Below are 18144 nucleotides of genomic sequence, written 5' to 3' on the forward strand. Positions count from 1 at the left end.
ACAGCCCGTTCCCACGGCGACAGGCGTGACGTAGGGAGGTGAGGGGGGGGCCCGTGACGTCAGAGAGCGGAAGGCAGCGAGCGCCACTCACGGGCGCTCCGCGTGTACCGGCACCGCCGCCCCCGGAAAAACCCGGTGTTTTATTTTAAAAGCCACTTTTTAAACTGAGCAACGAGTGGTTTGACCACTCCTGCACCTCTCAGCTCCGGGTCACCCACCCAGCGCGGCTCCAAACCCTCCGACTCCCCAACCTCTACTCCGCGTCCCACCACCACCATCGCGACCAACCCCCGTGGGGACAAACCGAGGCCAAATCCCAACATCGTCCTTTATTTATAAAAACACGCATTTATAAAGAGCGGAGAGCGCGGGGAGGGGAGGCTCGGGCAGCACGGCAGCCCCCCCGTCCCCGCCGCCACCACCGGGAGGTCCCGGGGGGTCCCGGGTGGCAGCTGCCGTTACGTGCGGGCGTTTCGCTCTGTCTCTGCCAGGCACTCCCTGACCAGCGCCCGGGCGTGGATGATCCCTGCGGGGAGAAGCACAGGGACACCTCGAATCACCCTCCAGTCGCTCCCCGCGGGGCTGGGGAAGCCTCGGGAGCGCAGCCCCGCGGCCGCCCGGTTCCTCCCCCGCCCCTACCCCGCTTCAGCCGCTCCATGGCGCTCTTGCTGCCGGCATAGGTGGGCCGGATCTCCTTCCCCATCTCCTCGATGACCGAGAGCAGGTCCGTGTAGGTGCTCTGCGAGCCCTGCGCCCCGGGGGGCTTCATGGCCTGCGTGGACATGGGGACACGCAGGGACGGAGGGGCTGGAGGCCGCCCCCGCCGCCGCGCCTGGCCCCACCGGCCCCGGCCCCTCGCCTCACCTGCACGTAGCCCATGGACGGCGGCCCGAAGTCATTGAAGAGCGGCCGGAAAGGGGCGGCGGCGCCAGGGACGGAACCGGAGGGCGACGGGACACTCGTGGCTGCGGGAAACTGAGGGTCACGGCCGCACTCTCCCTTCCTCAGTACTTCCCTCATTCGGTGCCATCCCTTCCCGGGGTACCCCCCTCCAGTCCCTCTCTGCTCCCAGTGCCCCCCGTCCCCCGCGGTAACCGCGGGGTTCTCTCACCGGCGGACGGTGCCCCGGGCCCCGGCGGGGCGGGGCTGGCGCTGGCGGCTCCGGGGGTAGCGGGGGCGGGAGCGATGGGCTTGTAGGACATCCCCGACGGCCGCCCGCCGCTCCCGGATCCCTGGAGCCCCGCGGCGGGGGTCGGTGTGCGGCCCCCGCGCTCGCCCCGCCGGTTGTATCGCCGGTGCCCGCCTCTCTTCAGCTCAGCTCGGCCCCGCTCGGCCCGGCAGGAAGCCGGGAACCGGAGCGGAGCGCGGCGGCCCCGGTTCCCGGTAGCGCTGCGCGGCCCCGGCCTGACCCGGGTCTCTCCCCCCTCCGCCGCCGCCGGCGCTCGCGGTGATGACGCAGACGCGTCACGAGTGCGACGTCATCACGCCGCCGCGCGCCCGCCGGCCGGTCACCGTGGAGACACGCGGCGTCGGCCCCGCCCCCTCAGTGCCTCTCCGACCACGTGATTGTCGCGTAGGCCACGCCCCCTCGCCCGGCGGGGCCCGCTCCAGGTCACGTGACCGACCGGCGCCACCGCCTCGGGGGGCACGGGGGGGAACCGGGAGCGGCACCATCGGCACGGCCGTGCTCCCCCCGCCGCAAAGGCACCCCGTGTCACCCCATAACCCCGAGCCGGCGCCGGTCAGGGCGTCCCGACTCCTTGCAGGAGTGAATCCCGGCTCGGACTTTGGGAGGCATCGCCGCCGCCCGCCCCGGGAACCGACCCCACTCGCCGGCCGTGCATTCCCCGGAGCCCTGTGCCCGCACAGGTGAGGGGGGGTCCGCAGTCCCGGCTCCCTGCGGGCTTCCCGTGAGGCACAGTGGGAGTCAAGGGTTTTGGGGAACGGCACGATCCCGAAGAAACTCTTTGGAAACAACATAAAACACAAAACAAAAGTCTGTAGAGAGAGTTTTATCATTTCAAAAGGGCAAAATCGGCCCCAAAACTGCAGCCAGGGCAGGGAGGGTACCTGCAGCAGCCCTGCCTGCAGCTGGCTGAGGCCCTTCCACCCAGCAATGCTTTATTTCTCTCCTCGTGAATTTCCTGGCTGGGCGGCCCGGAGTCTCCACTGTGCTGGGGGCTGCCAGAACATCCATGAGAGTCTGTGCCAGCCCCGAAAGGGGAGTGATGCCTCACCCTGGGCGAGTCTGGAGTAGGTCTGAGCTCTAACCATGGTGGCAGGGCGGGTTATGCTGTGCAGTCCACATTAAACATGGTATGAGGGGAGCCTGAGGGGCTCAATGTGGCACAGAGTGGGAATGGAGGCTGAAGGGATGAGCAGCAGGGATGGGGCATAGCTGAAGGAGAGATGACTACGATGGTGTGACTTTCAGGGTGAGGTCCGGGTGGGAAGGGGGATGATGCAGGGAGAGTGCAGAGATGAGGGCAAGAGTGGTCCAAGCCTGGCCGAGCCTGTGCTGAGAAGGGTCCCAACTTTGGCCCCAGTGCCTCCCCCCACGGTCAGAGCTCAGCATCGGAGCAGCTCCAGCACCCGGCCTCTCTCCAGGCACGGGCTCTGGTGCACCAGCACTGTCCCAGCCCCTGGAGCTGGGGGTCCCTCTGTGGCCCCCTCCTCTTCGTAAGGCACGGGGGGCTTGGGTCCCGCGTTGGCACACACCACCCTCAGCGCGACATCATCCGCACAAACTCTGCCGGGGGGAAAACACACGTGGGGCATCCTGGATGTCCCTGGGAGCGCTCCTGGCCCCTTCCCTGCTCCTACCTTCGAAGTCCACCAGGCCATCGCCGTTGAGATCCACGTCCTTGAGGATCTCATCAACCTCCCGATAGTTGAGCTGCTGCCCCAGGAGCTTGCGCATGGCCTCCCGCAGCTCTGCCATGCTGATCTGCCCGTCCCCATTGGTGTCAAACTATGGACAAGGTCTCGTTGCCACCAGCCACCCCTGGCACGCTGGCAGCCTACCCGTCTGTCACCACCGTCCCTGTACCTCACGGAAGGCGTCACGCAGCTCCTTGATCCCGATCATATCCGCTGTCTCCGCCAGCATCTTGGGGCCCATCAGCTCCACGAAATCATCAAAATCCACCTTGCCCCCGGCTGCGGCAGGAGAGGGGTGTGAGCGGGGCATGGGGCAGGGACTGATGGGTACCCACTGCCCAGCCACGTACTGATCTGCTGGGACAGCTCGATGAGCTCCATCTCCGTGGGCATGTAGCCCATGGTCCGCATGCATTCGCCCAGGTCCTTGTAGCTGATGTAGCCATCGTGGTCCTTGTCGAACTCCCGGAATGCCTGCTTCAGCTCTGGGGGATACCACGGCATAACCACCAGCACCCTGGCACCACCACCCACCCAAGCGAGACCCTCTCCCCAGTGCCTCACCTTCAATCTCCTCGGGCCGCAGCTCCCGGTCCTGGGGAAGAGAAAACGGGAAGAGACGAAGGAGGGGCCCTACTCCCGGAGATCCCACAGGGATTCTGCCCTAAGCCCCCTGGGAGCACAGGCAGCACACGGGGAGGGGACAGTGGCGTACCCGTTGGGTGATGGCGATGCTCTGCCGCAGGAAGATGCAGGCTGGCCCCACCAGACCCTGCAGCACCGAGTATCCGGGCATCGGAGGGGTCTGTGCCACGTCCAGCACGTCCTCAGGGTCCCCTGCGCCGGAGCCCGGAGCACCCGAGCGTGGCTTCCCATCCTGCGGGTGGAGCAGGCGTCAGCGGCGAGGGGAGGCCAAGCAGGAACCCCCCTTCTCCTCCTCCTCCTCCTCCTCCTGCTGCCCCGCGGGGTGTCACGGCCCTGCTGTACCTTGGGGAGCCGCCGCTCAGGGGTCTTGGTGCAGTTGCCCATGGCTGGGGGCTGCCCCCGTGCCGCAGGACATGCCTGGCCCCGGGGGGGGCTGGCTGGCGCAGACCGTGGGGCTGCCACCGGGGATTTGAGGTTTTTATGGAATATCTGGGGATATGCAGGGCAGGCGCGGGGGGGTGGGTGCCGCGCCCGCATGCATAATCCTCCGGATTATTCCTCGCTCGGCCGCCCTGCTCCAGATGTGGGCAGCCGCCCAGCTGTTCCCCGGTCCCGCAGCCTCCCTGCGAGGGCACACAGGATCCCCGGCACGCACCGTGTCCCGGCCGTGTCCCTCCCGCCGGTTACCTGCCCAAAAGCGAGGAGCGGCCGGGGTCCCGGCTCCTCGGCAGCCCGTTGACACTCCATGGGGGACGCACCACTACGGGGGTTTAATCTCCCCCGACCGCCCGCAGTGCCGGCAGTGCCGGGGCCCCTGATCCGAGAGGCCGGGCGGGAGCCGCGGGCACCCTTTCGGCAAGTGCCGTGGTGCCGCGGGGTGCCCCGGCAGGTGGGGGGCGCGGGGCTGCCAGCGCCGCGCCGCTGCGGCCCGCGGAACAGGAAGAACATTCCGCTCGCTCCTGCTCCTTCTCCCCACGACGGGGGCCAAGCGGGAGGAAACCAGATCGCCCAGAACCTACGCTCGTCCCTCGCAGGGACGAGGCCACCGCTGTCCCCGGTACCCGCCGCGTCGCCCAGGAGATCGGGTGGAGCGCAGCGACCCCCCGGGGCGCTGGTGGGGGGGAGCAGGGCGCCCCGGGGGGCTCCAAGGGGGGCGGGCTGGGGGCTCCGGTTTCAGCGCCGAAACCCGACCCGGGCCCGGCAGCGGGGCACGTGCCGGCGCGCCGCCAGCGAGGCCACGCCCCCTCTGGGCCCACGAGCCCGCCCTGTGAACGCGCCCCCTCCTCTGGCCCCGCCCCCAAACCGAGCCTGGCCCGGCCTCTCTCGTGACGTCACTGGGGCGCCGCCGGCGCTCCCCGTGACGTCACCGCGGGGGCGGCTGAAGGTGACGGTGGTCGGTCCCGGTGCCGGTGCCCCCCGCCATGGCCGGCAGGCAGCTGCTGGCGTTGCGGCGCCTGTCCGCCGCCTCCTTCTCGGTGAGCGGGAACGGGGCGGGGAGTGCGAGGACCATGCGGGATGGATCCCGGTGTTCCCGGTGCTGAATCCGTGTGTCCCCGCAGACGGCGCCCAAGAAGACGCAGTTCGGGTCGCTGCGGGATGAGGACCGGATCTTCACCAACCTCTACGGGCGGCACGATTGGCGGTGAGTAGGGGGAGCAGCGTGGGGAGTGCTGGTGCCCCGTGCCCGGTGCTACCGTGCCCGGTACCCGCAGGCTGCAGGGCGCGCTGCGCCGCGGTGACTGGTACAAGACGAAGGAGATCCTGCTCAAGGGCGTGGATTGGATCCTCGGCGAGATCAAGACCTCGGGGCTGCGAGGTCGCGGCGGCGCCGGCTTCCCCACCGGGCTCAAGTGGAGCTTCATGAACAAACCCCCGGATGGGAGGTGAGACCGGCCACAGCTCCGGTACCGCGGCCTCGCTTTGTGTGGAGCCCCCCTAACGTGAGCTGCCCGCAGACCCAAGTACCTGGTGGTGAACGCAGACGAGGGCGAGCCGGGCACCTGCAAGGACCGGGAGATCATGCGGCACGACCCGCACAAGCTGCTGGAGGGCTGCCTAGTGGCCGGGCGGGCCATGGGTGCCCGCGCCGCCTACATCTACATTCGAGGGGAGTTCTACAACGAGGCCTCCAACCTGCAGGTGGGAGGGGGGGAGCACCCCACAGCCACCCCACACCCCCTGGCGTGGCTCGGGGTGCTCCTGGGCTCACCACCTGTCCCGCTGCAGGTGGCCATCCGTGAGGCATATGAGGCTGGGCTGCTGGGTGGCAATGCCTGCGGGTCGGGATATGCCTTTGACATCTTCGTGGTGCGTGGTGCCGGTGCCTACATCTGCGGGGAGGAGACGGCACTCATCGAGTCCATCGAGGGCAAGCAGGGGAAGCCCCGCCTCAAGCCCCCCTTCCCTGCTGACGTGGGTACGGCCCCACAGCTCTGTCCTGAATTCCCAGCTGCCACCCCAAAACAGTTGTCCCCAGAACACCGTCCCACTGCAAGGACAAGACCACGTCCGTTGAGAGAATGATGTGGGGTGGAAGGGGTCTGAAAAGACTATCTCATTCCACCCTGCTTCCATGGGCCACATACCATGGTCCCAGGTTGCTCCAAGCCTGAACCTGGCCTTGGACACTTCCAGGGATGGGGCAGCCACAGCATCTTTAGGTCACTTGTGCCAGGGCATCACCACCCTCACAGGGAGGAACTTTTTCCTAATGTTTTCCCAGGTGTGTTCGGCTGCCCCACCACGGTGGCCAACGTGGAGACGGTGTCGGTGGCCCCCACGATCTGCAGGCGCGGCGGCGCCTGGTTCGCCAGCTTCGGCCGGGAGCGGAATTCCGGCACCAAGCTCTTCAACATCTCGGGGCACGTCAACACACCCTGTACAGTGGAGGAGGAGATGTCGGTGCCGCTGAAGGAGCTCATCGAGAAACACGCCGGTGAGCGCCGTGGCCGAGCTGGGCCAGAGCGGGGCTGGAGCTGCCTGTCTGACCGTCCTCTTTGCAGGAGGTGTCCGCGGAGGCTGGGACAACCTGCTGGCCGTCATCCCAGGCGGCTCCTCCACGCCACTGCTGCCCAAGTCTGTGTGTGAGACGGTGTTGATGGACTTCGATTCCCTGGTGCAGGCGCAGAGCGGGCTGGGCACGGCCGCCGTCATTGTCATGGATAAATCGGTAAGGGATGGGCGCACCATGACTCCCCCAGCCACGGTGGGACCTTCACCTTCCTCACCCTCCCTCTCTTCCCAGACGGACATCATCAAAGCCATCGCACGCCTGATCGAGTTCTACAAGCATGAGAGCTGTGGGCAGTGCACCCCGTGCCGGGAAGGTGAGCAGGGAGCTGTGGGTGAGGGACTGTGAGGTGGAACTCTGCAGGGACCCATCCCTATTCCCCCAATTCCCGCAGGCGTGGACTGGATGAACAAGGTGATGGCACGGTTCGTGCGGGGCGACGCGCAGGCTGCTGAGATCGACGCGCTCTGGGAGATCAGCAAGCAGATCGAGGGACACACCATCTGTGCCCTGGGCGATGGCGCAGCCTGGCCTGTGCAGGTGAGGGGCCCGGAAGGCTTGGACGGGCCAGCAGCCTTCCCCCTCCCCGTTATTAACCAACTCCCCTGCTCCATGCAGGGCCTCATCCGCCATTTCCGCCCCGAGCTGGAGGAGAGGATGCGGCGCTTCAACGAGGCCAAAGCCCGAGTGGCGTCGGCATAAGGATTCACCACCATACCTCCCTTCTCCGGCTTGGAAGGGGTTTCTGGGGTGCTAGCAGCACTCAGAGGGTTCTCAATAAATACTGCTGTGCTCCCAGGCTCTGCTGTGGACATAAAATGGTGGGAAGTGGCTCACGGGGCAGCGGGCCTCTGGGTCCTGCTGTACCTGAACAGGAGATCCCCAGGGATCATGGGGTCACACAGGTGGGGCCTGGATACCCCAGAGGGGAGGTCCTGGATTTCCATGAGGTTGGAGATGGGGCAGAGATAATGGCTGTAGGGTATTCAGAAACACAGTCCCCGTCCTTGGGGACCCCACACTCCCTGTCCCCACTCCAGTGGCACCAGGACTCCTCCTCCTGTGCCAGTGCCAAGGGACAGCTGTCCTGGCCCCACTCCACAACATGGAGCCAGGGGCAGTTCCAAACATGGCTTTTACTGAATCACAGTGTGCGACAGCGCTGCTGGGCTCGGAGCTGTTTCCTCCATGCATGGGGACCCCACAACCATCCCCTGCCCCCTCCCCACTCAGCCCGGGGCTTTCCGGGGAGGCACGTGGGTCTTCCTGCGGTAGCGGCCTGGCACCAGCAGCTCCAGGGTCAGCTCGGTGACAATGGCCGTGAGCCCCCACACCTTGTGGGGGCCGTTGAGGAACACGGGCAAGGTGTATCCGTAGCCGCTGGCCGTGCGGAAGTGGGTGTAGCCTTGGTTCTCCTCGCGGAGCAGGTGAGCCAGGGGCAGGGTGAACACCTCCTCCACCTGTCAGCACAGACCACAGTGACTGGGAGCAGCTGCCACGGGAAGGGGAGCAGGCCTGGGGAGGAGATACTCACCTCGTCAGGGTTGGGGTTCAGTGTCAAGGCCTCCAGTGGCCCCAGGTTGGCCACGACGGGCGCCACGGTCATTCCATGCTGAAAGGTGTGTCAGCAAGGGACAGGGTGACACCCCCTCCCCAAACTGCCTGGGCCTTGTCCCCCCTGCACCCAGCGCAGGCACTCACCATGCATATCACCCCCCCCACCAGTGCCACTGTCTTGTGTCCTGTCACCTTGAATGCTCAGAACTCTTGTCACCCATGTCTCCCTGACCTGTCCCTGTCACCTGTAACCCATCAGCTGTGTCCTTGTCACATCAAATCCATCACCCTTGTCCCTGCTGCCCTGTCCCCATCACCCAGAATCCCCATCATCTGTAACACCTGTCACCTGTGTCCCTGTTCCCCTGAACCTGTCACCAGTGACCCTTTTCCCTGTCACCCAGAACGCTTGCTCTGTCACTTTTGTCCCTATTCCTTTGTCCACTGAACCCCCTCTGTGTTCCTGCAGCCTTGTTCCTGTCACCCTTTGTTCCTTGTTCCTGTTACCCCAAACCTATCACACCAAAACCTTTGAACCCGTCACCTCGAACCCGTCACCCATGCTGCCTTCCCTGTCACCCTGAACCCATCCCTGTGTCCCTACCACGTTCTCTGTCACCTTCAACCCATCCGTGTCCCTGCCGCCTGCCCTTTCGTTCTTGTCCCCGAACGCCCTCGTCCCCGCGCCTCCGAGCCCCGCCGATCCCCGGTACCCGGTCAGGCAGCGTCCGAAGCTGTCCCCAGACGCTGGTGGCTGCCACCGCCACCCCCAGCTCCTCCCGCGTCTCCCGCAGAGCCGTGGCCACCGCGTCCCCGTCCGCTGGGTCCCGGCGCCCACCGGGGAAGCTGCGGGAGGGATCGGGGGGTGGGGGGTCAGGGCCGGCCCGGTCCCGGTGCCCGCTCCCCCAGCCGGTACCTGACGTCGCCGCTGTGGGGGCCGGCGAGGCGGCGGGAGCGGAGCGTGAAGAGCAGCGCGGGGCGGCCGCGCACCGAGCACAGCGGCACCAGCACCGCGGCCGCCACCGCCGCGCCCCCCGCGCCCCCCGCCGCCAGCCGCGCCCGGCACCGCCGCTCGCTGCTGCCGCTCAGCACATCCCCGGCGACCTCGGCACCGCCCGGGCCCGCCATGGCGCCGGCACGGGGCGGGGAGGAGCAGCGAGGGAGGAGGGACGCGGGGAGGGACCGGCACCGCCCCCCGAACCGAGCCCGCCCCCGCCGCGGCCCTTCTGTCTCCTGGGGTGCGGCAGCCCTGCTCCGGTGTGCGAGTCTCGTCCGGCGTGGAACGGCCCCTGCCGGGTATGAAACCACCTGCCAGTTTGGCCATGCCCCTGCCCGCAACCTTTTGGCTCTGTGTGCGACAGCCGCCGCCAGGTGTGTAACCCACGTCCCGCCTTTGCAATGTGCCTGCCAGGTGTGCAACAACCTCTACCAGGTGTGCAACAACTCCTGCCAAGTGTGCGACCTACCTTCCAGCTTTGCAACACCCTTCCTGCTCTGCTGGCTGTGCAAGTCCTGCTCCAGCCGTGCCATAACCCGCACCACATGTGCAGGTGTGCAATAACGCCCCAGGAGTGTGTCCCTCTTGCTGGTGTGTTACAGCCCCGGCCAGCTGTGTGGCCCCACCTCCCAGCGCTACACACCCTCCTGGGTGTGCACACCTCTGGCCAGGTGTGCAACGCTCACATCTGCCCCCTCTACAGGCCTTGCAAGGACCCTTCCAGGTGTCCAACAAGCCCTTCCAGGTTTACATTCCCCCCACTTCTGACAGCCCCCACGTGCCACTGGCCCTCTGTGTCACCAGGTGTCTGGGATTATCAGGGAATCTCCCCTATGGAAAGAGCCTCAACAGTGTCCGAGGCTGGGAAAAGGCTCCTGGATAAATCAGGGAATGCTGGTGACCGGCCAGCCCCTCTTTCCAGGAATCCCCCATGGACAGAGACTCTCACACCTGCACCTTCAGCTCTCAGCAGGAAATGATTTTTAAAAAACTGTATAGAAATCATCACTCTCCATGATTCTTTGCTTCCAGAGCCCAGCATTGGCTCCACAATCCCACTCCCATCTCCGGAATCAGCGGAACCTCCGCTCCTCCCACACATATCGCTTCCCTGCTGGAATCTTGCGGAAGAACAGGCTGTTCCCTCGGCTCATGTTGCCCTGGAAAGGGAAAATTATCATGGAGGGGCCACACGGGGTCCAGGGTGGCCCCTCCAAACCCCATGGAACTCCCACCCGGCTCCTCTCTGTGTCCCAGTGTATGCCAGTGCATCCCAGCTTCAGCACTTACCTCCCTGTGCAGCTGGCTCCAGCAATCCAGCCAGGAGGAGTAGGTGGGTGCATAAGGAAGGAGACCCCCGGCCAACCTGGGGAAGGGAGGGAAGACCCACCAGGAATTATTCCCACAGGGAATTATTCCCACCCAAGAATCACCCATTCCCTTTGCGGCTCCACACTGGGTTGAACCCCAAAACGATCCTTTCCCACTTCAAGCAAGGAAGGATCAACCTCAAGGAGCACTGGAAGCACCTTTCCACCTGGGAATTTCGGGAAAGTGGTTCCAGGAGCTGATCTGGGGCAGAGGGATGCAGGTGTCAGTGGGATTACGGACTCACCCGCAGTTGTTCACGGCCATCAGGTTGGAGACCAGGACGAAGGGGTAGGTCAGCATGCTGGCAAAGAACTGCAGGAAAAGCAGGGATTGGTGGCATGTTCCCTCTTCCCTCCACATGGGGAAAACCCCTGGGAGTTTCACCCCAGGGAGGGAGCCCACTCCTGCCACCTCCACAGGGTCACACGTGTCCTCCATGCAGCATCCCTTGGCCTGCGGGCTGATCTGGCTGATCTCAGCCTGGCTCCATCCCCACCCTGGCAGCTGTAGGATTCTGGGAACACAACACTCCCTAGGGAAAGGATCCACTTCCTGCCCGTGGCTGTACTCACCCCAGTGACCGCCTGGGAGTAGCTCTTCATCTCAGTCATGGTGGAGACCTGAGGGAGGAGTAACAGCACCTGAATCCCCCCAAAACGGGGTCGTGGCTCCCAGAATACCCCTGAAGCTGCCCCCCGTCAGCTCCCGGGTCCCAGAGCAGAGCCTACCCCGTTCTCCAGCGCGTATGTGTTGATGAGGTAGGCCAGCATGTTGCACAGCCACAGGGAGAGGATGTCCCCAAGGAGCCGCGGGATGAGGCCGCTGCAAGGGAAGAAACAGTGGGAATGTTGGCTGAGAGTTGGAATCTGACTGTGCAGAGAGCTAGGAACAGCTGGTTTGGGACAGCAGCCAGGTGATGGGGGAACAGCCATCCCTGGGAGCAGGGATTCACAGGTGAGTGATCCAGCGCTGCTGGAGGGATTCAAGATACTCCCAAGAAGGCTTTGGGACCTTTCCAACGATGTCACCCCCACCGTACCCCGCCGCCTTCCCAGCACTCACGCAAAGAATCCCAGGATTCCCTCTTCCCGGTAGATTGTGGCAAAGGCGCTTAGTGTCCCACTGGGATAGGGAGAAAGAGGAGGGATAATGTCAGGGCATCCCAGGATCCAGAGCCTCCCGGAGCACCCAGAGCCCCCAGAACATACCTGTACTTGGTCTCACGGCCAATGAACTGCACCATGCAGCGCAGGGTGATCACTGCGGGGACACGGGAGTGACAGGAGAGGGACAGGAGGCACCTGGCACTGTGCCCCTAGTCCCCTGGGATGGGGGACACCTACCATGAAAAGGGTGGGTGATGAGGGTGGCAGCAGAGCGGGCGACCATCTCCCGGGAGGTCTGGGAACAAAGGGAACATCACCAGGAGGGGACAGGGATGTGACATCCCACTGCCTTCCTCCTTCTCCTGCTTCTGCTCCTTACCTCCTTGAGCACCTGCTCCAGCGAGGACACCGGCTCCTTCTTGCTGGCTCCAGGCTGGAGGAGGAAGGAGGAGTCAGGTGGGAACAGGTGCCCAGAGAGGGGACGTTGTCCCCAGGATGAGGGCGAAAGCTCCTGGCCCACCAGAGTGCTCTGGATGCAGGGCTGGGGCTCTCCAAAGGCTGGGGCTGGGGAAGAGGGAAGGAGGGAAGAGAGAAAGGAGGGAAAGAAGGGAGGAGGAGGAAAGGATGGAGAGAAACAAAGGGGAAAAAAAGGATGGAAGGATTGGAGAAGAAAAAATGGAGAGAAAAACAAATGAAGGAAAGAAGGAATAAGAGAGAAGAGGAGAAAGGAAAGAAGAAGAGAAGGAGAAAGAGGAGAAAGGAATGAGGGAAAGAAGAGAAAGGAAGGAGAAGGGAGGAATAGAAGAACAGAGAAATGGAAAGAAAGAGAAAGCAGACAGGGATGTAGGATTGGGAAGGGAAGGGAAGGGAAGGGAAGGGAAGGGAAGGGAAGGGAAGGGAAGGGAAGGGTTCCCCGTGAGAAGAACCTCTGCACCCACCTCAGCCTGCTCGGCCTCCTGGTACCTCTGTGGAGCAAAGGGCAGGGTCATCGCAGGGCCAGGACTGCGCGGGGAGCCAGGGGGCCCCGGTGTCCCCCTGTCCCGGCGGCAGAAACCCCGGTTCCCGCAGCGCCCCAGGCCCGGCGCCCCGCCCGTGCCGGTACCTGCAGCACTTTGCTGTGCACCACGGTGCCGATGGCGCTGGAACAGAGGCGGGGGGCAAGGCCTTTGAAGAGTCCCGCTCTCCCGTCCACCTTTACGATGTGCTTAGCTGGGGACAGCGGGGACCGTCAGCCCCGGGGAGACCCCACGGCGGCGCCGGGACGGCGCCGGGGCGGCCCCACCGGGGCGGACTCACCGTAAGAGAAGAGGCCGGGCAGCTGGTATACCTGGCGGCCGAAGATGTTCCTCCCAAGGGTGGGCGGCAGCGGCTCGTAGCCCACCTGCAGCGGAGAGGGGCAGGCTGTACCCCCCGCGCGGCCAATACCGAGCCCGGTATCCTCTCTCAACCCCGCCATTCACGCCCTTACCTGTACCAGCACCTTCACGTACATAAGCGGCTGCGAGAGCACGGTGAGCCCCGAGCCCAGCAGCACCTGCGAAGCCGCGTCCGCCATGGTGCCGCCCCGGCGTCACGGCACAGAAGGACACGGCCACGGCTGCCGCCGCTTCCGCTTCCGCCTCCCGGTAGTTCCGGCGCCGTCATGACGCATTTCCGGCCGCTGAGAGGCGCCCTGGGAGCGCAGCGGCTGCCATGGAAACGGCCGGCGGTGCCGCGGGGGTGTTACCACGGCAACGAGGCCTGCGGGACTGGGGGCATCCACGGGCCTGTGAGGACACCGTGGGTACAGCGGGGACAGCGTGGTCACAGGGCTGAGGAGACACCGGAGTGGCAGAGTTAGCGACACCACATCCCTAGAGCACAAGGTGACACCATGGTGGGAGGGCTGAGGTGACACCCTGGTGGCAGGGCCCAAGGTAACACCACAGACATAGGCTGACACCATGGTGGCTCGGGGTTGGGTGCCAGCAACCCTGGCCGGGCTCAAAGACAAGGGGGACCACTGAGGGGACATCGCAATGAGAACAGGAAGCACCAGGCACAGACATGGAGGTGGCAGCATCTTTACTGCCGAGTGCAGGCACAGCAGCGTGAGGCCACTGGAGGGACAGTGAGGGGACGTGTCCTGTCCCTCGGCCTGCGCCCACCCCGCTGCCAGGATGGCCCCAGCATTGCTCCCACGGCTGGATCTCGGGAATAGCCACTGGTGGCACCACTGTGGCAGGGGCTCAGTGGTGGTTTGCAGTGTGTCGCAGCACTTGTGCCACTGTCCAGCTGATGCCTTCCCATGGTGGCACAGTGGCCATTCCCTGCTTCGGGTGCCATGGGAAGAGCCTCTCCAGAGTGAGTTCCAGGCACCTTTCCTGCAATGGCACGGAGGCCATGCTCTGCTCCAGCTGCCCTGGGAAAGGTGACATTGGAGCTGGCTCTGGGCTTCTCTCCCACACTGCCACCTCCATTCTGGACACCAGGAAGAACTGGATGCCTGCGGGTCCCAGCCTGCGGGACAGAGAAGAGAAGTCAGTCCTACTTGAGAGGTGGGACAGCACTGGGGACAAGTGTTCCTGCAGGATGAAGGACCCCCTCAGGCCTGGATGGACTGTGGTAGCTCCAGGCTCACCAGGATCCTGCTACCGCTCCGGTTGGTTTGGCGCAGGCCATTCCTTGCTCTCCGTCTCTGCAGCCGCTTCCTCCTGCGTGGCTCCATCTGTGCCAGGTGGTAAAGTGGCACTGAGATTTCTGCTCCCTCTGTCACCTTGTTCTACCCTGGCTCTGTGTCCCTCCCACTTCAAGACTGGTGTCACACGGGGACTCACCGGCCTGTCGGGGCTGTGGAAGTCATCTGGGATCTCGTCGGACACGGAGCTGTCGGAGCCACTGGTGCTGCAAGGGGAAAGAACTATCTGCAGTCACTAGTGGCACCACGGGGTGACACGAGGTGACATAGGGTGACAGGGGATGACATACCTGGACTCAAGCTCTGAGAGGGACACATTGCTCCAGCTGCCTCCAGAGCCTGGCTCCCGACCCATCTGCTGCTGCAGCAGCACATCCACCTCCACCAGGCACTGCTGGAGCTGAGGGACAGTGACAGTGTCACAGTGTCACCGTGGTCTCACGGCACCAGGGCACCCTGGGCCAGGTGCAAGCCCACCTTGGCAGGTGCAGGGTTACAGAAGTCAAGCAGGGTGTCACAGAAGAGGCGACCCAATGACTCCAGGTCCTCCTTGCTAAAGTGGGACTTCCTTCCACCTGGAGAGGACAGGGAAAAGGAAACTAGGGCAGCTCCCCAACTCAGGACCCCCCCCAGCACTGTCCCCATGGCCGTGGCAGCCCCTCACCCAGCGTGGAGCCACTGAAAGCCACCTCTAGGGTGTAGCTGTGGGAGACGCCCAGGCGCCACATGGAGACCCGACCTGTCCGCTCTTTGCTCTTCTGCACCTGGAACTTGCAGCTGGAAAAAGAGAACTGGGCGGCCCCAGGGTCAGAGGGGATCCAACCCCACAGGGACAGCTCAGGAAGCAGCACGGTGACTGCGTTCCCACTGTCTCTGCAACAGATGGCTCTGAGGCATCCATGTCCCACCTTGTTGGGGGCGTTTTTGCTCAGCATCAGGGGGAACACGCGCTGGCGCAGCCGTGTCCCAGTGCCATCCCCGCCGGCATCGCAGCCGTACATGAAGACATTGTTCTTCCGGCTGTGCCCATGGAAGTCGCAGTACAGCATCACCTCTCGCTCCTCCAGCACCCTGCATGCATCAGGATATGGCCACCAGCACTGCCACGGGAATGGCCTCATCCCACCAGCTCCCCACACCCACCTCACCTCTGCACCATGGCCCGCAGGTGCCACACACCAGGGAAGGAGCCGGGAAGTGCCATCCCGTAGGCCCTGTTGGGATCCCGTCCCGCCAGGGAGCAGCGGGAGTTGCCCACGACCACCCCATCGGGGTTGAGCATCGGCACCACCTTGAAGACGAAGAGGCGGCGCAGGAGCTGCGCGTCTGCATGGCCGCTAAGCAGGAAATCAAGGAATCCCCTCATGGCCCAGGAGCCGCCGCTCTCTCCAGGGTGCACGCGGGCGCTCGCCACCACCACCCGCTTGCCGGCTGTGCCACCTGGGCTGGTGATGGTCAGCAGGTACACGCTGTTGCCGGCCAGGCTGCGGCAGAGTGCCTGCACAGTGCAGTACTGGGAGCGCAACGGGTCGGCCACCAGTGCACGCAGGTAGCGCTGCAGGTCCGAGTAGGTGTAGGGATAGCAGGCGGCGAAGAAGCACGTGTCGCTGTCATGCGGGAAGCGCACTGTCCAGCTGAGCCGGAACAGCGGTGGCTCCCCTGCACTGCCACGGCAGTAGCAGATGTCAGTCCCAACCCGGCGCCAGCCTATGCCACGGCTCTGGGCATCCTGCTGGGAGTAGAGCAGGGGCTGCAGGCCCTGGCCGTAGAGGCTCTTGGGCTTGGCCATGTTGGCGATGGTGAAGCGGTAGAGTGGCTCCTGTCGTGTGTTTTGGACACGGAAGTAGAACCACTGTGTGTGTTTGGCCGTGTACAGGTCCGGCTGCAGCATCAGCACATACTCGTAGGGACCCCTGTGTGGAGGGAAGGGCTGTGCTCCAGATCCAGGCTTGGCACGAGAGGCCCCATGCCCTCCGGCTTCTGTCTTACACCTTAATGGCCTTCTGGAGGTTCCCACTCTCAAAGCGGGACTCGAAGAGCAGCGTGGTGTCCTGTGGACCTTCCAAGGGGGCTGCTGGCGAGGAGAGTGGCCCCGGGGCCCCCCCAACCCGAGCACGGGTAAAGCAGGAGCCCTGGAGTGCTGTGGGGAAGCAGGGACAGTGGTGGAGGTCTGGGGAGAGCAGAGACACTCAGGGATGCTGCCTGTGCTCCATTACCTGGGCTGGAGTGGTAGACAGTGGTGCCCTGCTCCTCACTGAGGCTGTACACGGGCTGCTCCGGGCCCATGGGTGGGCAGAAGGGCTCCGGTTTGGGGGGCACCCACTCTGGGAGAGGGGGACATAGATTCAAATGCCATACACACAACAGGGGTCTGGCACAGGAGTGGGGCAGAGAGACAGCTGGAGAATCCCCTCACCAATGTGCTCAATCGTCTCCTGGATGACTTCACACTCCACAGGCCAGCGGGGAGCAGGGAAGAATGGAGCCTGTGGTTCTCCTGGAGACATCCAGGGCTTCATTGAGGGGGCCAGCCTGCCCTGGTGGGGGGACCTGCTCCACCACCCTGGGGGCTGCAAGAGCACTGGGAAGGACTGGGGGTCTCCAGTGTGGTTGGGGTAGGGGCATCCCCCAAAACCAAGGCAGGGACAGAGAGAGACCCTCCCCCCACTCCTGCTGTGCTGGGGAGCTGTGAAGGGCTGTAGGATCTCACTCACGGTTTGGCTTGTACCCAGGACCTCGCTGCCAGCCAGCGCCGGTGTTGCCCATGGTGGATGCCTTGGAATGCTGCCCGGAGGATTCCCCCGGGGACATGGCAGTCTCTTCCCTGCCCGTCTTCTCATCTTGGGGAGAAGCATCTTGCAGCCAGGGAACAGGAGGGGACACAGCCCAGGGACAGGAGGGGACGCCGCACAGTGGCCAGGGCTCACCTCGGAAGTAGCCATAGAAGCGCAGGTGGGTGCGGATGAAGCTGTCATACGGCTTCAGGATCTGTCCCCCACCAAACCTCCCCGGAGCCCCCTCCCCTCCCTGGGCAGCCCGGCGCCCTGTGGGCTCCATGGCTGTAAGGTCTCCGGGAGACCCGGAACAGCAGTGGCAGTGTCACTGCTGGGCTGGCACGTGGTTGCTGAGCTACAGGGAGGAATGGGGCGGTCCTGGAGCAGAGCTGGGAAAGGAGCCAGAGGGATTTCACAGAGTCCTTAAGGTTGGAAAACACCTCTAGGATGGTTGAGCCCAACCTGTGACCAATCCCCACCTTGTCACCCAGACCAGAGCACCGAGTACTATGTCCAGTCATTCCTTGGACACCTCCAGGGCTGGGGACTCCACCACATTCCTGAGCAGTCCGTTCCGATGTCTGACACCATTTGTTTCTATGAACAAATTCCTCCTCATGTCTAACCTCAGAGTTAGACAAACAGAGCTTGAGGCTGTCCTGTCCCTTGTTCCCCGGCAGCAGAGCCTGACACATCCCCTGGCTGCACTCTCTTGCCAGGGAGTTGTGGGAGAGCCAGGTCTCCCCTGAGCTTCCTTTTCTCCAGGCTTCTCAGCTCCTCCTAGTATTCCAGACCCTTCCCCTGCTCCTTTCCTTTCTTTGGACAGCCGTCTCTTGCCATGAGGGTTCCAGATCTGTCCCCAGGGCTGGAGGTGGCTCAGCAGTGCCAGAACAGGGGACACACCTGTGGCCACACCAATGCTGGGACAGCCCAGGTGCCATTGCCTTTTGCCCACCTAGGCTCATGTTCAGCTGCTCTCACCAGTACCCCTAAGGCCCTTCCCAGCTCTTCAGCCTCTTCCCCCAGCCTGGAGCATTCCACAGAGTTTATGTGACCCAAGTGTAGGTCTGGCACTTGGCCTTTACCCTCACACTTTTAGTCTCAGTCCTTCAATTCAGCCAGCTCAG

At 64.3% G+C, this 18144-nt stretch overlaps 6 protein-coding genes across 9 annotated transcripts; 1 reads left to right on the forward strand and 5 right to left on the reverse strand.

The window, feature by feature from the left end:
• Positions 1–314: 314 nt before the first annotated feature.
• Positions 315–1502, reverse strand: CDK2AP2 (cyclin dependent kinase 2 associated protein 2). Its single transcript, XM_088175485.1, has 4 exons — positions 1112–1502; positions 865–965; positions 640–772; positions 315–526 (listed from the first exon to the last, which is right to left on the reverse strand). Exons 1-4 carry the CDS (start codon positions 1200–1202, stop codon positions 459–461), a joined length of 393 nt encoding a protein of 130 aa, XP_088031611.1. The 5' UTR covers positions 1203–1502; the 3' UTR covers positions 315–458.
• A 494-nt stretch (positions 1503–1996) lies between these two features.
• CABP2 (calcium binding protein 2) lies at positions 1997–4604 on the reverse strand. Of its 2 annotated transcripts, none has more exons than XM_088175470.1 (7): positions 4213–4604; positions 3596–3757; positions 3445–3475; positions 3231–3365; positions 3050–3159; positions 2824–2971; positions 1997–2749 (listed from the first exon to the last, which is right to left on the reverse strand). In XM_088175470.1, exons 1-7 carry the CDS (start codon positions 4471–4473, stop codon positions 2724–2726), a joined length of 873 nt encoding a protein of 290 aa, XP_088031596.1. In that variant the 5' UTR covers positions 4474–4604; the 3' UTR covers positions 1997–2723. The 2 variants fall into 2 exon arrangements, with proteins under 2 accessions (XP_088031596.1, XP_088031597.1); XM_088175471.1 differs by lacking the exon at positions 4213–4604 and adding an exon at positions 3868–3924.
• A 244-nt stretch (positions 4605–4848) lies between these two features.
• Positions 4849–7333, forward strand: NDUFV1 (NADH:ubiquinone oxidoreductase core subunit V1). The gene is made up of 10 exons (XM_014878905.2): positions 4849–5000; positions 5085–5167; positions 5238–5408; positions 5481–5664; positions 5752–5941; positions 6248–6460; positions 6528–6694; positions 6770–6851; positions 6930–7075; positions 7154–7333. Exons 1-10 carry the CDS (start codon positions 4947–4949, stop codon positions 7235–7237), a joined length of 1374 nt encoding a protein of 457 aa, XP_014734391.1. The 5' UTR covers positions 4849–4946; the 3' UTR covers positions 7238–7333.
• A 319-nt stretch (positions 7334–7652) lies between these two features.
• On the reverse strand, positions 7653–9905 carry NUDT8 (nudix hydrolase 8). 2 transcript variants are annotated; one of them, XM_014878647.2, is made up of 4 exons: positions 9009–9354; positions 8806–8938; positions 8070–8147; positions 7653–7995 (listed from the first exon to the last, which is right to left on the reverse strand). In XM_014878647.2, the coding sequence occupies exons 1-4, from the start codon at positions 9218–9220 to the stop codon at positions 7765–7767; spliced, it is 654 nt and encodes a 217-aa protein (XP_014734133.2). In that variant the 5' UTR covers positions 9221–9354; the 3' UTR covers positions 7653–7764. The 2 variants fall into 2 exon arrangements, with proteins under 2 accessions (XP_014734133.2, XP_088031600.1); XM_088175474.1 differs by lacking the exon at positions 8806–8938 and having other exon boundaries at positions 9009–9905.
• Positions 9906–10047: 142 nt separating this feature from the next.
• Positions 10048–13205, reverse strand: MTCH2 (mitochondrial carrier 2). Its single transcript, XM_014878919.2, has 13 exons — positions 13035–13205; positions 12863–12947; positions 12669–12775; positions 12505–12531; positions 11946–11999; positions 11804–11861; positions 11669–11720; positions 11523–11582; positions 11189–11282; positions 11033–11080; positions 10705–10772; positions 10380–10455; positions 10048–10249 (listed from the first exon to the last, which is right to left on the reverse strand). The coding sequence occupies exons 1-13, from the start codon at positions 13119–13121 to the stop codon at positions 10163–10165; spliced, it is 903 nt and encodes a 300-aa protein (XP_014734405.1). The 5' UTR covers positions 13122–13205; the 3' UTR covers positions 10048–10162.
• A 410-nt stretch (positions 13206–13615) lies between these two features.
• On the reverse strand, positions 13616–18131 carry AGBL2 (AGBL carboxypeptidase 2). Of its 2 annotated transcripts, XM_014878649.2 has the most exons (13): positions 17171–18131; positions 16958–17083; positions 16660–16740; positions 16460–16567; positions 16233–16383; positions 15392–16156; positions 15152–15314; positions 14908–15034; positions 14721–14818; positions 14534–14643; positions 14383–14449; positions 14187–14273; positions 13616–14065 (listed from the first exon to the last, which is right to left on the reverse strand). In XM_014878649.2, the coding sequence occupies exons 1-13, from the start codon at positions 17298–17300 to the stop codon at positions 13631–13633; spliced, it is 2448 nt and encodes an 815-aa protein (XP_014734135.2). In that variant the 5' UTR covers positions 17301–18131; the 3' UTR covers positions 13616–13630. The 2 variants fall into 2 exon arrangements, with proteins under 2 accessions (XP_014734135.2, XP_088031578.1); XM_088175452.1 differs by having other exon boundaries at positions 16958–18131.
• Between the last annotated feature and the right edge of the window lie 13 nt (positions 18132–18144).

The sequence above is a fragment of the Sturnus vulgaris genome, chromosome 18, assembly GCF_052056855.1.
Source record: "Sturnus vulgaris isolate bStuVul1 chromosome 18, bStuVul1.hap1, whole genome shotgun sequence".
Lineage (NCBI taxonomy): Eukaryota > Metazoa > Chordata > Aves > Passeriformes > Sturnidae > Sturnus > Sturnus vulgaris.

Bases quoted from the DNA above. Each gene is read 5' to 3' on its own strand.
- CDK2AP2 (XM_088175485.1), bottom strand. From the start codon at position 1,202: ATGTCCTACAAGCCCATCGCTCCCGCCCCCGCTACCCCCGGAGCCGCC. The intron at 773-864 runs GTGAGGCGAGGG...ATGTCCACGCAG, and splicing joins CGTCCATGGGCTACGTGCAG to GCCATGAAGCCCCCCGGGGC. The intron at 527-639 runs GTAGGGGCGGGG...TTCTCCCCGCAG, and splicing joins CATGGAGCGGCTGAAGCGGG to GGATCATCCACGCCCGGGCG.
- NDUFV1 (XM_014878905.2), top strand. From the start codon at position 4,947: ATGGCCGGCAGGCAGCTGCTGGCGTTGCGGCGCCTGTCCGCCGCCTCC. The intron at 5,001-5,084 runs GTGAGCGGGAAC...GTGTCCCCGCAG, and splicing joins TGTCCGCCGCCTCCTTCTCG to ACGGCGCCCAAGAAGACGCA. The intron at 7,076-7,153 runs GTGAGGGGCCCG...TGCTCCATGCAG, and splicing joins GCGCAGCCTGGCCTGTGCAG to GGCCTCATCCGCCATTTCCG.
- CABP2 (XM_088175470.1), bottom strand. From the start codon at position 4,473: ATGTTCTTCCTGTTCCGCGGGCCGCAGCGGCGCGGCGCTGGCAGCCCC. The intron at 3,758-4,212 runs GTAACCGGCGGG...CTCCACCCGCAG, and splicing joins CGCTCCTCGCTTTTGGGCAG to GATGGGAAGCCACGCTCGGG. The intron at 3,476-3,595 runs GTACGCCACTGT...TCTCTTCCCCAG, and splicing joins GCATCGCCATCACCCAACGG to GACCGGGAGCTGCGGCCCGA.
- MTCH2 (XM_014878919.2), bottom strand. From the start codon at position 13,121: ATGGCGGACGCGGCTTCGCAGGTGCTGCTGGGCTCGGGGCTCACCGTG. The intron at 11,862-11,945 runs GTAAGGAGCAGA...CTTTGTTCCCAG, and splicing joins TGGAGCAGGTGCTCAAGGAG to ACCTCCCGGGAGATGGTCGC. The intron at 10,773-11,032 runs GTGAGTACAGCC...CTTTTCCTGCAG, and splicing joins ACTCCCAGGCGGTCACTGGG to TTCTTTGCCAGCATGCTGAC.
- AGBL2 (XM_088175452.1), bottom strand. From the start codon at position 17,300: ATGGAGCCCACAGGGCGCCGGGCTGCCCAGGGAGGGGAGGGGGCTCCG. The intron at 14,819-14,907 runs GTGAGGGGCTGC...TGTCCTCTCCAG, and splicing joins TTTCAGTGGCTCCACGCTGG to GTGGAAGGAAGTCCCACTTT. The intron at 14,066-14,186 runs GTGAGCCTGGAG...TCTGTCCCGCAG, and splicing joins GGAGCGGTAGCAGGATCCTG to GCTGGGACCCGCAGGCATCC.
- NUDT8 (XM_088175474.1), bottom strand. From the start codon at position 9,416: ATGGCCAAACTGGCAGGTGGTTTCATACCCGGCAGGGGCCGTTCCACG. The intron at 8,148-9,008 runs GTACCGGCTGGG...CACACCTTTCAG, and splicing joins CCCCACAGCGGCGACGTCAG to CATGGAATGACCGTGGCGCC. The intron at 7,996-8,069 runs GTGAGTATCTCC...CTGTGCTGACAG, and splicing joins TGAACCCCAACCCTGACGAG to GTGGAGGAGGTGTTCACCCT.